Genomic DNA, 20,413 nt, shown 5'->3' on the forward strand with positions numbered 1-20,413 from the left:
GATGCCAGAGCACTGATGCATGTACCTACTGGCAATTACTCTGCTGAAAATGTACTGCATAGCTCACAGTACAATGTGTTGTGTGGAATTCTAGCTGTGCGAGCCCTGTTAAGTTTAATGGGAGTTATGAGCCGAAAACTAAATACAGTGTTTTGAAATGTTGCTATTAGCATTTATTTTGTTGTAAAATTTGCATATATTTGTTTGCATTCACATGCACCTGCACAGGCTTTTTGGTTCAGGCAATTCTTAGTGGTGTGTAGCCAGTGGCTTTGTAGAATTGTCATAGCTTTCACAGTTTTGAAGTCCTACTTATTTAGTTCTTTCATCAGGTTTTTGCAGAGGGCTTGATTTAGTCAAGTGAGTCACTAGTGGGTTTTATCTGTTGCTCTTTCTGTCAAATTCTGGTGACTTCTAAATGAAAACAAAAGGGGCAAAGATAAATACTGACACTTTTTTTTTTTTGTACGTGATTGCTTATACAGAGTTCACAAATTTCTCCTACCAGTATCATGATAATTTTGTGAAAGGATCAAGAGGAGAGACCCTGGTTGGTATGTGATAACTAGGACATCTGGGTATCCTTTTTTTTTTCCCTAGGATTCTGCTGCGTTAGTGTTGTTTAAATGAGAAAATGTCTTCCTATATAGGAAGTTGCTGCATCTGGTATTCATCCATTTCTCACTTTTTTGCCAGAACTTGTACAGTGGATCAGTTAACAGTGGCATTGACACCTTTAGAACTGATGAATTTAAAGGGAAGGCCATAATCCAGATTTATTTTTTGAGGCTGTCAGCAGGTGCATGTAGATAAAAATTGTGTAGTTGACACAGATTATATATCTTAATATGCATTTTCTACTTCAGGATAGTAAGGTAGGATAAAATCACTGTGGCTGTTCAAGGGAAGCTGATTCATCTGTTTCCATCTCAACAATGTCTGTTTCCATTTTCTAATGTCGATGGAGATTACTATATGTGCACAAGTGGGATTCAAGGAAGAGATACTTTCCCTTATCTAGGAGACTGACTGGTTCAGTGGGACCAGGTCAGTTCTTCCTGCTGGATTTCCGTGGACCTTCTTGAGTCCCTGAATCTTGTGGTGAATTAACAGAAGTTTTACTTGAAGTCCCTGTGTATCTCTGTGACAAATTTGATCTTGGTTTTTAGGCAGAGTATCTTTTTGAGGATATTTCTGCTGTCCTGGATGTACAGGATGCTGTCCTTGATGCAGCAGGACCATCAGGCTTTCATCGTGATATATCTGTGCTGCCTAATGCAGTGCTTTGTCTTTGGGCTTTTCAAATAATGTCTGTGCTTTAATGGTTCCTTGGCGCTGATGTCTGCGATGTAACTGTTGAAGGAAAGGAAATGTTTCTGACCCCCCGTTCTGCACTGACATGCCTCATGTGGTATTATTCCAGCCTTCCTGTCATGCAGTGTGGCAAGCTCACATAGATGGTCTGTCTGAAAGCCTGAGGGTTTTGATCTCCAGCAGAAGGTGCTTGTATAAGGGGAAGTGAGAAGCCAGAGCACAGGGGAAGATCTTTTTGCTTTGCCCAGATCTTTGTGCCATTGTGGTCAAGTGGTGACTGACAATGGTGCGTGTCTGTTTCTGGCATTTAAGTTAGCAGTGAGGGGTTGGATTGGCTTGTTGTAACAAAGTCCAATAAGAGGCCTTGAGATGAATATTATACTTAACACTTTGAGGCAGAAGTGTCATGTACTCTGCTATGAAAGAGACAAATTTGTCCTTCCCTGTTGGATGCCTCTTTCATTTGTCTGTCCTGAATTCTTCAGAAGTTGAGGATGAAAGGGCAGTGATACCTCCCTAAACGCTTGTGATTCCAAGTCCCCCCCTTTTTTTCTCCTCTGTTTATGGGTCTGTGTTTTAAACAGCTTTGACTCAAAAAATGGCAGTGGGAGATTGTACATATATCTGCAGAGCAGCAGGCTGGAAGGTTTTTGCAAAATTCCTGAGTACGTTTGCATCAGTAACAAAGAGCCTGGCTCTCGGCGTGTGAGGACTTATTCTCAGCAGCTGATGAAGTGAGAGTGGTTTTCATAGATAGGAGGCAGTGTGGAATGGATTCAGTCCTTGAATGCTTTAATGCTTTAAGGAGGGGAAAAACGCATTACAAAGCATATTAGTGTAAGTTTGCCTGGGGATAAGCGAGGACTGGTAAAGGTAATCTTGCTGATAAACAGTAGATAATTTCTCTTGAGAATTTATTTCTGTTGCTATTAATTTTCTTTCATGCAGTTAGGTAGACTGCGTGGCTAGCACTTTAAAATTAGAAAACTTACTGGAAACGTTTATTCACAGATTGTTGTTTGAATTCTTGTAACTTCTTGTACTCAGTATTCCCTGAACTGTCCTAGAGATACTGTGGGGGCGAAATGTGATCTCATATTTTCTCCTCACGGGAAAGAGGTGAACCCATCATTCCTGTTGCATGTTTCTTTGATCTCTTCAAAAAGACATCTCTTCCCTGAGCTTTTCAAAAGAGAGTGCAGAAGGGATTGACATGACGGTGGTACCACCACCAAACGTAGGGGATTCTAATTGTCCTCCTCCACCCCGCTTTCAGCTGTATCTGTGTGAGAAACTTGAGGGGTCCAGATTGTCTTTGTTTGGGTAAGAGGTATTAAAACACTTTTTCCACTAGCTGATTTTGTGTGAGGAGGATGCATCATTGTTTTGAGGTGGAATCTTCAAAAGTAACTGATTAATCTTAATTGGTTTTCACTTAAGTCGCTGAGTATGCCTGTGCTGTTTCTGAGCTTCATCCTGGATCCTGTGTTTTCAGGAAGACAGACAAGACTTACCTTTTCTTTGTTTCCTCATGATAGCTTTCTCTGATATGTACTGTTTTGTTTTGCTGTTTTTTTTAAAATCTGCTTTTGTGAGTGTCTGTGAAGGAAGTAGTAGCATAAGGGGAAAAAAGGCTTTTAAAAAACCAAATACTCTAGTGTGCTATTGAGAGGCGTAAAACAGTGGGAAGTTCCCAATATCTGATGATCCTACTTTACAGAGCACTAGTCAAACATTTTCTGTATATGTAGTTGAGATGTTTGTCAACCTTACTGGCATACTGTAAGAATTAACTGAATAACTTTTTTTTTTCCTGTGGTAGAGCAGAAAGTTGTAAGTGGATCTCATTTGGTATGTATAATCCAGAACAAGAGATGTACTCAAAGATTCTATATTCTTTGAGATAATCTAGTAAGCCCATGAGAAATGCTGACATCTAGCATCTTTTGGTTCCTGAGCCTTCATGTTTGCACCAGGGAAACTGACCTCAGATGAGCTGTTGGAAGGTCAAAATGGGGAAAAGTGTACAACTGTGCCTTTGCATTTTCTTGATGAGTATCTAGGAGGCTACAGTTTCTGGTATTCTATAAAGTTAGATTTAGATCAAACCCAGTTTGCTGATAATCTAGGACTTTTTATTTTTCTGCTAACATTATGCTCAGTGGTAGCTGAGACATGCATATAAGAATAATTAAGTAACTATTCTTGAAATTTATGTGGTTTTCCTCTTTATTCTATTTTTATTTTCAGTGGAATCTGGCTGAAAATCTATTCCATTTGTTTTCAACCAAAAAGGACAATTTGGAAAATGAAGTCTGAACAAACAGAAACTGTTTCCTTGGGCTGTGCTGCTCTACATGATAGAAAGCCTGGGTACTGGAAGAAAGAATACATCTTCAAACAAATAGCTGCTGTCAAAACGAGAGTAATGCGACTTGTTAAACCTGTAGATCCTTATACAGGTCTTCCATGTAAAAACAAAGAAGCTATGAAGTAAGCAATGCCTTGTTACAGAAGATGTTTACTTGAAAACAATGTACAGAATATTAATGGCTTTGGAAATGCTGGGGGGATATGGAAATAGAGCTATAAAATATATATCATAATGGGAAGATACGATGATAGCCTATAAATGACCTAGGCTGAGAAACATAAGTAGCAGTTAGTAGAAATTTAAAAATTCTGTTGGAAGCATAGTTTAAATTTTGTCACCTTGAAAATCTTTTTTTTAAACACCCCTCTCCCCTCTCGATTCCTAAATAACAGAGCCTCTGGCTTGAGTTGGATGATTGTTCTAAAGGACAAAAATGGAAAGGAACACATAACGGAGAAGGCAAAGCTATCATTTAAGGACACATCTGTTACTATACTTTGGTATAGTACAAATTGGCCATGCTTAGATAGCCTGTCAACCCTAAAACTATTTGGAGTTATACCATTGCTTCCTGACCAAAGCCAAGCTCCCAGCAAGAATGGGTGAGTTTTAACATAGGATTTTTGAGGGGTTTTTGGTGTAACTGGTTGATAATGTGTCTGTAGGAACAGTCTGACCTTGGTGTGGCTTAACAAGTTCGTTCTTTCTTAGAAAGCCTCTATGTAGTATTTCTTCCAAAGCCTATGTCCTTCTCTTCATTGGTAGAGCTTTTTAGCAAGAAGCAGATATAATCCAGTGAGCTATGACGCTAATTCGTAGGTTAATGTAGCTACTGGCATGTAAGATAGAGACTGATAGGTCCTGCCTTGGAAAGCTGAATCTAAGGTATAGATACAAATGAGCATGAAACAAACATGTACATCTAGGAGAATTTAATGTGAGACATTTGGATTGGAACAGTTCTTCAATGTTTATGTGGCTACAATCAGGTAATCTATGTTAATAGCATTTATTTTTTTTCTGTCTGATAAGTGTGTATGTGAATTTAGGGACCTTGGTATTTGGCTGCTTGTGCAAGTACATGCATATAAAAAAAGCACAATTTGGGATGGCAGTTGTTTTGTAACTTAAGTGTGTACAATATTTTTCTGGCATTATATTCTGAGAAAAGTTGTTTAAATTAAAAGTATGTATTTGAGGTAGGTATGTATTTGGTAGCTGTCAAGGAGTTTTCCACATCTGTGTCTTCTGTGTTGTTTTAGTATATGCAGTATCAGCTACTTGCTTCTTATGCAAAACCCCTAGCAGTAGAGCTCTGAAAAGAGAGAATTGTTGTTCACATACAAAAACCACGGTTCCTCAAGCAGAAGCGAAGTATTTGCCTAAAAAAAAAAAAAATCAATCAAAAGAAACCTTTTGTGTAAAGTCAGCTAAACAAAGTCTTGCAGTCAAATTGTGTGGGAAATGTAGTTATTTTACCAAGATGATGATTCATATGTAGAAAATAGTAGAAGAAAACTTGCAGGCATTTAGTGTATTTATTTCACAGAGTCATAAGCTGTTAGAGCTTGTGAATATACATGAAGGTCATGATTTCACAAATATCAGAATGTTAATCAGAATGTTAAGACTATAAGGAGCTAGTGCAGGGACTTTGGGAAAGTCCCTGTATTTATACCGGCCTGATTGACTTAAAGATGGAAAGGGTTGATGTCCCATCCCTGCCCCAAATTTTACTGTTCAAGGTAATGTGACAAAGTTCCTGTTGGTTGCTGTCTTCCTAGTAGTGTGTAGTGGTAGGTGATACTACTGCGATACTATTGGGAAATCTAGGAACAGTTTTGAATAGAAGAGCCTAAGTCTGTGAAGGGTTTTAGAAGGAGTTATTTCTCCATTCTGAACAGGTAACGCAAACTCCGCTTTCTGCTCTTTTTTATGCATCATTTGCTGATAAGAACGCCTGTGAAGTATGAGCTTTAGTTGAAGGGTGTTATGGAGCTAAATCACTTTAATTACAGGCAAAATCTAGAAGTAATTTCCTAAAAAAGGAAAGCTTCCTCTAACAGAAGCTTTTAATTTATTGTATGTACAGCTTGATCCTTTCCTTGGAATTTTGCTTCTGTGGAGGAAGAATTTACCTTCTTAGTAGCTTGCTTCATACTGACAAACGTTCAGTGACTCCATCTAGTACCAACATAGTATTAAGAACAAATTATAAAGTAATTCTGTGGCTATTTTGAAATATTGGGCAAGCATCTAAGTTTTTCTTCTTTTTTTAAGTAGTATATTAGGCCATCCTATGGTGGCTTTTGTTTCTTTTCTTGTTAGCTGTTGAGATCCTGCTAGTATGTTGTAGTTGTTCAGAAGTAAAGTTTATGGCTGTGCATGCTGAATGCTTTCAAAACTGTTTTCATCATGTGTTGTTGGTCAGACTTCAGAGTTAAAAATGAAATTAGGCTGAACTCCTACATAAACAAGGACACATAGTCTTGTTGCTACATTCTGTGTGTTCTTTTCAAAGACCTCGTCGACGTTCCTTAATTGCTGAATACCATCTTGCTAACCTGACTGAAAGTAGTGTAGCACTTGGTGCTGATAAGCTTGTCCAGCTCTTCAGTCTGAATCCAGGACTCTTAGTAGGACTTTGGAAGGTAGGATAACATTTTGTTTCAATACTTGATTATGACTTGAAGAAACAGATCCTTTTGCCTTGTATTTTGGGGTTTGGGGAGTTTTTTGAGTTTTCGGTTTTTCTTTTTTTTTCATCTTCCTTTTTTTCTTTGGATTTTGAAAGATCTTATCTAAACTAACAACAAGAAAATACAGGTAGGGACAGCTAGTTGATGATTTATTGTATTCTAAAGAGCTGTCACAGGAGTATCTACTTTTCCCAACAAATCCACCTCTAATTAAAAGAACAGTTATGTATCATAGTATATTAGATACTGTACTGATCTTATTTCTGTGTTCAGTTGTATTTATTTTGCAGTCTTCACATGCCAAAGTTTGATATCCTAAAGACATTTTAAATAGAATGGTTTGAGGAGGGATGTGCTTCTTCCCCTGACTCAGGCCTTGCCCTGTCCCTATCACTCAAAGTGATGAATTCTCACGAGACAACTTTGCTCGTTGTTTCCTTTAATCTATGTCACCAGGTAGTTGTATCCTGCTCCAGCAGTAGGAATGCTGTAAACCATGCCCTTTTGGGGATATTCAGTTCTTGGTATTGAGTGTCCAAATTAAGGGGTTAGTCTCTGTGGGCTGTGTAGAGATGAATGTCTTTAGAGAGCAGGGCAGCACATCTGAAGTAGACTTCTGCTCTAAAGGAACCTGCGTCTTTGCACAGAATACACTGGGACCTAGGTGTCTGCCTGAAGTTGGATACGATTAGGTGCTATGGAAGCCTGTCTCAGGTGTTCTGCTCTTGGACTGAATTCAGAGGTAGCAGCCCTTTCTTCCTCCCCCAGCCATGCTAATGATGTAGACTTATATTATTTGGCACTGGCAAGGAACTTGCCTCAGGGAGCCTGTGAACATTTGCTCTAAGCTGTGATCATTTCCAGCTGGAAACTCTTGCTACCTTAAATCTGCACAATCACCAGAGGAATTATTTAAAACCACAGAAGGAATATTTGTTTCGCTCTTACTTAAAGGTGTCCATTTCCTAGAAAACTTGAGACTGGCTGACCTGCGTGAGCCTATTACAGGTTGTCTCAATCTATGAAAATCTCCGATAAGCGAACAGCCATTTCTTTCGTATCTTCAGAAGTTTAGTAGATTGCTGTCCCTGTGGTGTTGTTCCTATAGTCCTGCTAGCGGTTTACCCCTTCCCATGCTTGGAAAGAGAATTTTTTCAGCACCTGGTAGTAGTTCAATCATAATGAATTTCCACAAAGTTGTTAAGCATCGAGTGCCTCACTCTAGTGTAGTTTTCCTGCTTACTTTTCTGAACAGCTGTTCTTATGCTCTGTGTGAGCAGAGTAACATTAGGCAGTTAACTGTAGATGGGTTTAATAATCGTAAATGCCACACATCTTGTTTTTTCGCACATAGCTTAGCTGTGTAACAGAAATTGTTGATGCTAGTAGTTTTGACAGCCAAGTACAGGTTATATGGGCCTTCTGGTATTTTGATAGAGAAAGACTGAGAGACTTTATGTGATTGATAAATCTCTGTCATTTTATCTTTTATAGCTGTAATTTTGCACTACAAAAGTACAGGAGTAGCTAAAAAAAAAAAAAAGTTGGAGTAAGGGATGTCATTTTCTGTTTGGTAACCCAGAGAGATGAAAACAATACTTGCCCACTTTTCAGGACAGTAATAGACTGCCGGCAGTGAATAATTTTGCCATTGACTTATGTGTTTGCAAATGTAAGAGTTAAGAATGCATTTTTCTTTTAAAAACCAAAAAGCTGAAATCCTATCATTCTGTGTTCTTGGAGTAAATAGATACCTTTGGCTCTGTTTAGTTCTCTCACTGAGCTCTGAAGTGTTCTTTGAGCTACATAGGCCTATAGAAGGTATGTCTTATCATTTTCCCAGGAGTATGTAATCTGGTGAAGACATCTGGGGTTTTACTTTGAAATTCAATATTTCTGTTGAATAGCTCTGTATTCCTCACTGATGTTAGCCCTCTTTGCAAACAGTTCTTTACATATGAAAAAGCTTGATGCTTAGGTGTTTAGTAGCTGGGAATAAGGCCTGTTTGACTCTTAGGTATCCAGTTTAAAGTGGTAAGTAGAAGCTAGAGAAGTACAATTCATGGATTGCTGCTGATAACTTTTGCCCTGGCATAGCTAGTTTCCCTCCCTTTCCCCACAACACATAAATTCTGTGATCTTTTACATGTATTCTGTACTCTAGTGAAAAACCAGTAGCAGTTACAGGGGTCCAAGTGTTAAAGCAAGCTATTATTAACATTATTACAGTAACGGGCAGAGTAATAAGCAGCAGCACTTATCTATGAATTTTAATGTTCAGGAAGACCTTGTGAAAAAATGTATTTCCAGATGAAAATAAATCTACTTTAATTAACTTTTCAGGAGAAAAATGAAATTGCTTTTGTTATGGCGAGTCTTCATTATCATCAGCTTCTTGAGAGAAGCACTTTGGGTTCTGCTACTGTGTAAGTTTTGGTTTCTCCTTTGTGGGTAATAAAGATAACCTTTTGAATAAAGCTTTGAGTTTTACAGTTAAAATTGGCTGTTGGTAAGAGGTTTGTATTTAGGCAGTAATTAACTATTCTTGCTTAATATAAACAACAGTTATGCGTAACTATATAGAAAGCTGTAGAAGTATTTTCATCCTAAAATGTTACCATTGTTAGGCTATTAAGGAGATATTGTAGTCATACAAGTGTACTAGTGCTTGCTGTATTGGGAAAGTTAGAAATACACTGCCCATACTTTCTCCCTTTTCACAAGCAGTCTTTTTATTCCCTCTTCCTATCTGAAAGACCTAGAAAAGAGGGAGACATCTTAGGAAGTAGGAAAATAATCTTTAGCTGTGTAAGAGGGGAGAAAAAAATTCTAGTAAACTGGTAAGGTGCCTGCGTTTATCTTTCAGTCCTATTGAAAAACTAGCTGGATTTCCTATGAAGTATTTGAGTATATGTGTATATTGCAGGGTATAATATAATACCTGTTCATATACTGTAAACTGTTTACAAAGATGGAGGGTTTTAGCTTTAGAGGATGACTTTGCGGAATTACTTTCCCCCCAGCCCACCCCCTCAGCTTTCTCCTCAGATACTGTTGTATTTACTGGTAGTCTTATGTACCCATTATAACTTAGTATGGCTCTTTTTACACAGAAGGTTAAGACTTAACATAATCTTCCTCACTACCAAATAGGATCCGATGTAGAAGCTTCTCAGTTGCCTCTGGGATTTGGGTTCTTCTGGTCATTTGTGTGCAGTTGTTTCTCTTTTAGGTTAGGCACAGGCAAAATTATTCAATAACTGGTATTGCAGAGAAGTCTATAGCTAGTTGGCTTTTAGATTCATAAGCTGATGCTTTTTTTTTGCGTAAACAAGTCCATATTTTGGAGTTTAACAGATGTACTTTTTAAAGTTGACTGCCATATTTTCTGCCTTTGGCTAAGCTGGATAGCTGATCAGAAGTATTAGACACTGCATTAGACAGCTTAAAAGAAGCATGGTGAACTAGAGATGTTTGATTTTCAAAAGCATTAATAGAGAAGAAAGATTGTATCTTCTAATAATTTTTCCCCTCTTATAACCTCTCCGAAGGTGATAGTCTCAGTGTAGAGCTATTTACTATATCTTTCTATTAAGTCATTCCCCCTTGCTTAATTCTATTATTATTATTTTTTTAAAGTCAATATGCCCTTCCACCTAATAAACCTGTATTGGATGATGTTGACCCAGAATATGGACTGCATGACTACAGTCTACATCTTGATATGCATGGTGGAAGCTGCACCTACCTGTGTGGAACATTCAAGAGCCTCTTTTGCAGAAAAGGTATAGTTGGCAGAACAGTAATATCTGTTTTTAAAATGATCCCTGCTGTTATGTTTTCCCTCTTATATCCAGTATCTCTGTTTTAAGGGGAGAAACTGCAATGGATTTTTAAGAGTAAGCTATCTTTTTGTCTGTTGTGTGATTTCTTTGTATCGGCATGGTGCGTTGTGTGGTGTTGTAAGCTTGCACGGTATGAAGTCTGCCTGCTATTACATTGACATAGTGTCAGGCCTGAGATATAAGTTCTGCAGATTGTCAGGATATTTTCGTTTGGTTCAGTGCTGAGTTAATAATGCAGTGGCAGAGCTTTTGGTGCAGGTTGATGTTCCTTCCACTTGTATACTGTAAGGGAGAGTGAGTTTGTCCTCATACATTTTGGAGACCTATTTCCATAGAATTCTTCTCAAGTATAATTCAGGTGCATTGATAGATTAAATATTTAAATATATTTATAGAAGGTACTGTGAACTTTAAGATACATAGCTTTTATTTAGGTCAACTTAAGGTTGTGTGTTTTGACATCCTTTCATTCTGTAATAAGTTCAGGGATTGTTTTTAACTATGCTGCTTTTTTCAGTTCTTAGCATTTCTTTTAATGAGACATGATTGGTTATCCTTGTTGTTCATGTACAGCCCAACTTAATAATTCTTACTAGGGTTTTGCAAAATACATTGGTGATCTCTCATTTGACTTTAACTTCAGCACAGCCCTGCCTATAGCTACACAGCTGTCTTTCTGTCAGCAGAAACAGATTAAAATACTAAACTTAAAATTAAACAATTAAAATTAAAAACTCTAAATTAATTATTGCTCCCCAGTATTTTTCTGGTAACTACTACTGAGCCTTCTGTTGATTTCAGAAAATACTGTTTTTGATGAAAACAGTAGAGGGCACTGTTATCAGGCTTGAGTGCTTTTACAGTGTTAGAACAAATTTACCCATGACTTTTTTTTTTTTTAAATTTGTATTTCATTACTCCAAGAGCTGTCATTTAGACTGTAGCCTCGTGCACAGTGTGCAGTGTTCTAGTCCTTTGAATTTGAAACATGTTTTCAGATTCCCGAAAAGCTCCAAGCTTGAAATAAAGGGATACTTATTAGGGTAAAACTTCTGTGAAATTCTATCCATGTAGCAACAGAAATTTTTCCTGAGGTGTTGTTCAATACAGGAGTCCTCTTTATACCTGAAAAAAAAAAATTTCTTCTGTCAATTGGCCAGAGGGTTGGGTTTTTGGTCTTGTTTTGGTTTTTTTTTAGGTGAATGTCATGTTTTGTTTTCTAAAATGAAAATTTTATGCTCATAGCAATACAGCTATACAAGAGAAAGCAGTATTTGGCATACTTTCTTTGTTGGTATCATTTTTTTGCCACTTAGATGCTACTTATGTTAAAGATTAAGCTGATGTTTATGCAAATTGTAGCAAGTGTCCAGGAGCTATAGTTGTGATGCCATCTCACTTTGCTAGTTAGAGAATCTGTTTTATGATAACGAGTGTTTTCTGAACTGTATCGGTTTTGTGTCCTTCAGCTGTGTGACAGCCGCTAGATTCTGCTCTCACAGGACATCAGCCAGCTGAAGCCATGATTCTGCAGGCAATAAGCTTGTTTGTCATCTAGTCCCTTCCATGTACTTGCACAATAATTCCTTTTGGAAAATGCTTGATTTCCTCCATAATTTGTGTTAAAAAATGATGTAGTGAGGCAGTTTATGGCTGGCTGCTGTCATATACCTTCATGGTAGTTTGTTGTTCACTTTGCCCTTTCTAGTAAACATGGTGTTTCTGAATGTGGCCAACAGTGTAGGTGTATCCAGTCTGGTTGTATTTGATGGTTTGTGCTTTGTTTTTAGGCTCTGTTCTAATGATACTCTTTGTCCCATTCTCTGGGAGGGCTCTGAAGCATGGAGGTCTCTGACATACTGAGAAGTCTTGCTACTTCTTAAAATTCTCTACCCAATCCAGATTTATTTTAAATTATGTATGTGACACTGCCGCGGATGGAGTGACGCACTTCACTCGTAAGAGAGAAGTAGCAATATGTTTATTGATATAAAGCAGTGATTTAACAAAGCTTGATAGTAAATGCAACAGTGGTTTAACAAGATTTGACGGCAAGATTCACTTTATATTTACCGCATAGAGGACAGAGTCAGACAAAACTGTCAGGGAGACCCTCCCATTGAGTCATGAGGTTCAGAAATGACCCCCCTTGCATTCTAAACTCCTTCTCAGAGGGGAGTATAGGTGTGGCTGGATCCAGACTTAGTCCCAGACTTGGTCAATGGTTTACGTCTAAAGGATTATATATGTGTCATTGATCTTTTACATCACTTAGCTGAGATTTCAAAGTTTAGCATGCTGTTAATCACTTACCAAGAATCTGTTGTGGCAAGGAATCTCACAACCTAGGGGAGTAACCTTGAGAGGCATCCCTACTCAAGGGGAGATCCTGACACGCAGCCCGCTGCCGTGCAGAGCTCAGCAGGCCCTGGGGTGTCCACTATTTATGGAGTAAGATGATTGATTTACAGTCCTATTTGCATACCGACTACAGATGTTAGCTTCTTCCAAATTTGGCTGGAGTCGGACATTGACCAGCACTGTGGTTAGGTGGGTGCATTGCTCAGATTTAGCCCTTGGCTATTGAGTTGTTACCCATCTTCCCCTGAATCCGCTTTGAGCGGAATGCAGCCATCACGACCAGACACATCCATCACGACCACCACTGGTGGTTATCCCTTGAGCAGGGTTATGGGAAATACAGGTCAGGTTGCGGCTCGGGGAGCACACCACCACAGACATGTCAATGGTGGCATGTTTTATTTTTGCCTATTTTCTGTTATTGTTCATTAATATTGTGCTTCATTTTGCTGCTCTGTTTTCAATTCTTTCTGCAAAATTCTTAACATTAAATTAAAAAAGTTTTATCACACTTCATTGAACCGAGTGGATGGAGTATATATGGCTTCAGCTCTTTTTTTTCTGTTATTAATACTTGCACTGCAGTAACTAGCTGTTTTGCCACTTTGTTTTGGCTGGGGTTTAGCATTTTATTTTATGCTTCCTTCCATTTAAACAGAATTGGTAATATGGTCTTGTTGACAGATACTGTAGGGTGAACTGAAAGTATTAGAAAACTTCTTGTTTTCAGGAAGCTGTGACAGGCTTTTTGCATAGAAGCCATGAATACTAGCTTTTTATTAAACATTCGTGAAATGTATTTACTTAGGCTTTCAACTTTTAAGCATAGCTTTGTAACCATATGGTAGTCTAAGCTTTGGCTTTTCAGTATTATTCCTTGTTGATGTAAGTTGGTGCATTGTGCTTGCAAAACATAATGGGGTGATTTTTGTGTGTTTAGAGCACTTTTCAGATTTGTTTGTAAAATATCACATCATGTATTTGAAATGTTTTAGCTTGACCTTGAAAATGACCATTTCAGCATGGTAAGCCTGGTTGTTGCCACCAGAATTAGTGTTAAGTACAGCCTTCCCTGTGAAAATAACAATCAAATTATAACTTGCAACAAAGGCTCGGTTAGCAAAACAAACTTGCTTGGCTTTTAGCTAAAATAAGTGCCTTTGAACTATTGGGCTATTTGTTTCTTTCCCCTGAGGTTTGTCTACATGATATCTGTTCTCTATATTGGTATTCCCTTTATTTGGAAATACTTGTTCCCTATAACCTATACTGATTAAAGGGCTGCTTTGCTGCTATACGTGTCTTGCATAAATCCTGGACAGTAGATACTATAAGGGGACAATGAAACAAATTCTAGATGAGTTTGCTTCCTCTATGTTTTCCTTGGTGTGTTTAATATAGCTTGGTCTGCCCTTTAATTTCCTGTTCTCATCTGACTGGGATGAGGAAGGGGAGATTTCAGTACTTAACACTTCAGCTTCTTGCTAATTTCTAGGCATGCTTTTTCTTTCTGCTGGATATGAGGACTGCAATGGAGCTTTTATATTTAAAAAAAAATAAATTATAAAGACTGGATTAACTAACCCATGAATAATTAGCCTTCAGGTTCCTGATCTGTGTCACCTATTTCCATTCTGGCTTAAAGTTAAGAAGTAACTGCAATAGGGGATTTATAATTTACACCTTAGCCAGGTGACCCCTCTAGCAATGCAGCAGTTTGTGTTAAATGCCATGCAATAGTAGTGATGTTCTGGGCTTCATTAATTTATTAGCAGTATGCTTATTTTCAATCTGTTTTTATTCCATTAAATTTTTCATTTGTTTTGAATGAGCAAGAGGAATAGCTGCTTGCATTCAAATTTGAATTGCAGATAACTGAATAGTCCTTTGGGAAAAATGATTGTTGACTGATATTGTTTAAAGTCTCTTGTATAAAAAAAGCTCAACTTTAAATGCAGGCTTTCAATGTTCACTCAGTAAAGCTTGACTATTTATCTAAAATAGTTTTATCTTGAATGAAATCCTGTCGTTGGATTTGATTTACTGAGGTTTGGAACTGAACCATTTGGGTACTGAACCATAAAGGCAACTGAGGTTTGGAACTGAACCATTTGGGTACTGAACCATAAAGGCAACTTAATAGCCTTTTTTGCACTTTGAGCTGGATCTTGAAAGTGAATTCTGCTTACATTTTCTTCAGTGAGTTCCCTGGGACTTCAGTGCAAGGACAGTGGGTATCACTGTCTGTAGTGATGCATTTTCCTTCAACCATACTAAATATTTCCTGGGCATAGTCATGTTGGTTTCACTGTATTCACACTCCTATTCCAGACAGTGTCTGTGCTGAAAAACCTGCTGATTCTGTCCTCTGTCATTTTTTGGGATGCTTCCGCCACACAGTAAGTATTCTTTGGACTCCCTGCTTGTGAGTGATGTCTTTCCAGCATTGGTTTGTGGCCAAGCATCTCTTGGGAGTTGCTTGGCCCCACAGTACCAATTCAGAGAAGTTTCTGGCTTCTCTGGTAAACTGTGGGCTCTCTTTCTCTGTCACTTGGCATCCAGCTGTCTGCCCTCAGCAGCCACCACGCAAAGGCTTCTGCTGCTTATTCACACAGGCTTTAGCTTTTTAACTCAAAGCCAGCCTTTCTGATGTTGCTGCTTCTGTCTTCAGCCTCATGGTGCTACTTGCGCTTGATTGAAGGAGAACCACAGGCAAAACACTTCTCTCTTTTTTTTCACTTTTGCCACTTGCATCTTAAACCTCTACAAACCTCTTCAGTTATTATCTTACCATCCAGGGCCTGCTACTGAATCCTGACAAGCAGTATTTTCCTGGGAATTCCTTCTCTTCCTTCCTGTCTGTCTCCTGCAAGTGCTAGATACATAGTTCTGTTCCTTTTTTTTTTTTCCTTTGAGGTCTCCAGTGCTTTTGTTTGCTCTTTTAAGAGAGTATGTCTTGTTCAAGGGAATTTGTTTAAGGGGTGTCTTACAAACAAATCTGCTTGTGTCGTGATGTAATGCTTTTTTTTTTTTTTTTTGTAGTCAGAGATCTTGTTTGTTATGATGTATCCCAAATTATAATTAGACAGTTGGACTCCTTGGTTAACTTTCCTCCTCCGATAGCAAGGGAAAAAAGAACATTTAAGAAAAGTTGGTCTCTTCTAGGGGGAGAGGAATACTGTCCTGGGTTTGGCTAGGATAGAGTTAGTTTTCACAAGAAGCTGGGAGGGGACACAGCCAGGATAGCTGACCCAAACTAGCCAAGGGGATATTCCATACCATATGATGTCATGCTCAGTAAATAAACTGGGGGAACTGGCCGGGGCAGGAGGAGGACAGATTGCCGCTCAGGAACAGGCTGAGCATTGGGTTCTGGGTGGTGAGCAATTGCATTGTGCATCGCTTGCTTTATATATTTTTATTAGTATTATTGTTGTTTCTTTTCTCCTTGCGTTGTGTCATTAAACTGTCCTTATCTCAACCCAGGATTTTTTAGCTTTTTCTTCTGATTCTCCTCCCCATCCCACCAGGACAGGGGAAGGATTAAGCAAGTGGCCATGTGGTGCTTAGTTGCCAGCTGGGCCTAAAACATGACAAAGACACACCAAAGAAATACAGTTATATGTAGTAATAAAATAAAAAAAAAAATCACAAAGAAATCTTAATAATTCTGTCAAAAAATGGAAGTGAGCCTTTGGAAAGCTGTTTAAAAAATGAACAAATTCATAATTTAAAAACTTGATTCAAATCAAGGCATACTGCTTGTCAGTTTAAGTGATGCAATATCCTTTTCCAGGGAGGATTGATAGGTATCCTTATACCCTGTTGAACAGGGTTATATGAATTACCAGACAGAGCAGAGAGATTTAAAAAAAAACAAAGGGTAGGGGGTATGTCATAATTTATTTCATACGTTATGGGTTGAACTTGACTTTTGAGGAGTGGGCAGTGATGGAGGCACTGGTGGCATGAAATTGAAATATTGAACATGGAATTTACTCCCTGCATCCTTGTGTAAGTCCTTTAGGTGGCATTCAGATTTTTATACTCAAATATACCAAATATTTTTTAGCTGCTGCTTCTACTGTGGATCACAGAATCAAAGCCCTGAACTGCGACTTAAATTCTTTATAATGTGCTTGATATCTAGATGTTGGTGTATGTCAGGGTTCCTTATTAGTGAGTGGGAGGAAACTAAAGACAGAGGGAGAAACAGAGAGAACATTTACAGTGTACTTAGTTTGATTTGTAGTAGTATAATGTTATATATTGTTAATATTTTCAGGTGACATTGCAAACGGGTATTTGAGGCTGACAGTTATAAGCTTGAAGGATAATAAGAAGCACTTGCCTCTCGCTGGGACACTTGGCTTATCCTGGGAAACAGATGTGTTTAAAGGCAATGTAAAGGTCAGTCAGAAATACTTTTTGTTTCTGGAAATGCTTATCTCAAAACAGAATTATGTTTATGCATCCTAAATATGCTAATTTTAAAAAAAATGTTTTTATTTGTGGAAGGTGTCTGTAACTAGGAAAAAAACTCAATTCAAATATTGCAAAAACAGTGTGAATTTTCAGGGAAAAAAAAAGTTCTGTCCTTTCTGTCTTAGAGTCTAGATTACATGATAGACTCATTATGCATGTGTGATGACTCCAGTGCTTTCCACTCAGCAAAGATGCTGTGACTGACCAGCGGTGCTTGGAAACGCTGGACAAAATATGTACTGGAGATGTGCTTTTTGTGTGTGGGGGGTGTTTTGGTTTGTTTTTTTTTGTTTTTTTTTTTTTTCCTTGCAGGCAATAAGTCTTGAACCCCTGGGAAAATACTCTGCAGTTCTGTTGTAGCATGTATGTGCAATGAAAGTTAGAAGCTGTTGGAGAATGTTAAAATGCTAGTGGACGCGGGCAGAAACTACAGTCCACATTCATGCAGTCAGCACCTAGCTCTTGAGTCATGTACATGAGTCAGCTGGATTAACAGTATTTTAGAGGAATTATCACTCATTCTCTTGTATAAAATTCTTAAAAGAATTACTTTAAAGAAAGTTTGAGAGTAGTTCTGTAGATTTTGCAATAGTGGTGAAGGCATATATTTTTAAATGTACTTCAGCTGCATGAATATTTCAGAAGTACCAAAAATTCTGATAAATGTAACTTAAGCACTACTGAAAAATGATCCAGTTCAACACTTGATTTCAATTTGGCACTTACTTTGAAAAAAGTAAAAATTAATAAATCTGTCATTTCTGCTAATACTGCATAAGTGTGGAATGGAATACTGTTTGATAACGTAATACTTTGCTCATAGACATTCACATACTTGTTTTATAGCATCAGCCAGCTTTCCTATGCAATGAGGAATATAACTAAGTTTTAAGATAAATTTTATGTACTAGTATCTGTTGGGAACATCAGCTACAGTTGAGCATGGATTACAGTTGCCATTCAGTCCTCCCTCTAATTGCTCATAGCAATTTTTTTTCTTCAAGTTCCTTGTTTGCATACTGACAAGTTTGTTCACTTGCGTTTTTTTTTTTCTCAGTTTGTACTAAACTTTTTTGAGTTGTGTGTTTGTTTTCAAAAGAAGAAAAAATCCTTCCCCTATGCATGTTAATAAAAATACTGTATGTTGGTAATTAGAAGGAATTCAAGCTAACAAGAAAATGCTTTTAAGGGAATTGTTTGCCATCTTTCTCTAATTGCCATGAATGTTCATTGAGAACCATAATGCAGAATAGGTGCTTTTTTAAGGCTTCTGAAAAATTTTAACTTGAATTAGTTTTATTTTTATTGTGTATCCCATTAATTTCATTAGAACTGTTTGTATGCTTAAAGTTAGTGGGATCTTAGTACATAATTACAGAATATGCTTCATTTGCTTGAAAAGCATATGATAGGAGGTAGGAAATCTTGATGCCGTGTTGGACAGGTATCAGAAAATTAAGGCTCTGGGGGGACCTTATAGCAGCCTTCCAGTACCTAAAGGGGGCCTACAGGAAAGTCAGAGAGGGACTTTTTACAAGGGCAGGTAGTGATAGGACAAGGGGTAATGGCTTTAAACTGAAAGAGGGTAGATTTAGATTAGATATAAGGAAGCTCTTCACTGTGAGGGCAGTGAGGCACTGGAACAGGTTGCCCAGAGAAGTTGTGGATGCCCCATCCCTGGCAGTGTTCAAGGCCAGGTTGGATGGGGCTTTGAGCAACCTGGTCTAGTGGAAGGTGTCCCTGCCCATGGCAGGGGGGTTGGAACGAGATGATCTTTAAGGTCCCTTCCAACCCAAACCATTCTATGATTCTATATGATTTATAGCTGCTTGGCAGAATTTTTTCTTCCATGAAAATAATCATGAGTAGCACATAAAAATCTGGTAAATTAACTGTCAGAGGAAACAGAGAGCTATGGCTATAGTCTTCAGTTTAGCTCTGTCCTATGTGCTTACAGCATAAGTTATACTGAATATTTGTTTCTGGGAAAAAATAAATAATATAATTTTTTTTTTTAAACCCCTCATTTTGTGGTGAGAGATTGCACATGTCAACACATAGCTGTGGGTAGAATTCACTTTGGCTTTTAACATAAATCTCTAAAACTCTTAAAACATATGAAGGCCAAATAAAATCAGCCACAGCAGCAGAACATGCCAGTACTTTGAATTTATTTGAATTTTGTCCAATACTCTAAGGAGAGGAAAAAAAAAAAGAAAGAAAAGCTTTTTTAGCACTTCTGGGTATTTTTTATAAAAAACTAATTGTTGAAGTACAGATAGTTGGAAATACATGGGATCACCCCCCCCCCCCAACAGTCAAGGCCACCCTGCTTTACTTTTCATAATTAGCCTTTGATATGCAGGATGTCAGACCACAAAATAGTAATCATTTCTTGTTTCAAGTAAATTTATAGCTTGTATAAGTTATTAAATGATCGTCAGCTTTGGTTTGAAATTTTTATTTTTAGCATAGTCTACAGTAAAAAACTTAGGAAAACTGTATGTATCACATTACCTTGTATGTTTGTGCCATCTGCTCTGTATGGTTTGATTGAAGTACAGTAATAGTGAAAGAAATGTTAAAGCAATGGAAGCACAACTACGTAGTACAGTGAAATAAAGCATTCCTAATTAATTTTTTGGCATGGAATATGTGATGTTGGTTTGTTTATGCTTTTGGAGCATATGATACTGCTGGAAGTAATGCATATATACAGCATAATTAAGATAAACTGATTTATTTAGTGATTCAGAACTCATAAGAATAGGTAACAACTGGTATTAACAATGACACACAACCCATATGCTTTTAAGGCATGTGTCAAACCATCAGTTTGCAAGTACCCAAGAACTGGCATCCTGACTTTAGCATTATCAAATGATGTAATTGTGTAGTGTTGTAAAGAAATACCTTCAAGAATTTTTAAAAGGAAGAATTATTTGGAGGGTAGAAAGATATATTAGTATTACCTTTTGGGGAACTGAAGCTTGCAGCCATTCAAAAAGTGCTCTATACCTTTTGTTTATAGCTGGCATATAAGGGTAATTGTTGTGTGTGTACACTGCATTGGGGGTGGTGTCTTTGAGTATCTTTGCAAACATTTCTGCATTCACACAAGTTTAGCACCTGAGTTTAAATGTGGGTTTCTTTCTCATATTGAAAGGACTATCATTATTTGAATGGTAAGCTAACTAATAATTGAGAAACACAGATGTTAAAGGCTTAAAATATGTTCAAGAAATAATGTCTGATTTAGATTGGCCGTACTACTTCCTGTAGCAGAGTTTTTGATGTCTGTAGGTTGCAATTTTGATTTCTGTAGGAAACCTCTA

General features: G+C 37.7%; 2 protein-coding genes across 6 annotated transcripts in view; one reads left to right on the top strand and one right to left on the bottom strand.

The window, feature by feature from the left end:
• CNDP2 (carnosine dipeptidase 2) overlaps positions 1-20,413 on the bottom strand; it is a 350,882-nt gene that overhangs the window by 172,911 nt on the left and 157,558 nt on the right. The window lies entirely within an intron of this gene.
• FBXO15 (F-box protein 15) overlaps positions 1-20,413 on the top strand; it is a 32,199-nt gene that overhangs the window by 6,147 nt on the left and 5,639 nt on the right. For 3 of the 5 annotated variants that reach the window (XM_069778859.1, XM_069778860.1, XM_069778862.1), the window contains 6 exons: positions 3,565-3,807; positions 4,081-4,290; positions 6,210-6,339; positions 8,731-8,813; positions 10,027-10,172; positions 16,879-17,003. In XM_069778859.1, coding sequence (XP_069634960.1) covers positions 3,565-3,807; positions 4,081-4,290; positions 6,210-6,339; positions 8,731-8,813; positions 10,027-10,172; positions 16,879-17,003 — 937 coding nt within the window. Of the gene's footprint in view, positions 1-3,564; positions 3,808-4,080; positions 4,291-6,209; positions 6,340-8,730; positions 8,814-10,026; positions 10,173-14,924; positions 14,993-16,878; positions 17,004-20,413 lie in introns of all 5 variants that reach the window. The other 2 variants (XR_011323933.1, XM_069778861.1) reach the window with 2 other exon arrangements.

This window comes from Haliaeetus albicilla, chromosome 3, assembly GCF_947461875.1.
Source record: "Haliaeetus albicilla chromosome 3, bHalAlb1.1, whole genome shotgun sequence".
Classification (NCBI taxonomy): domain Eukaryota; kingdom Metazoa; phylum Chordata; class Aves; order Accipitriformes; family Accipitridae; genus Haliaeetus; species Haliaeetus albicilla.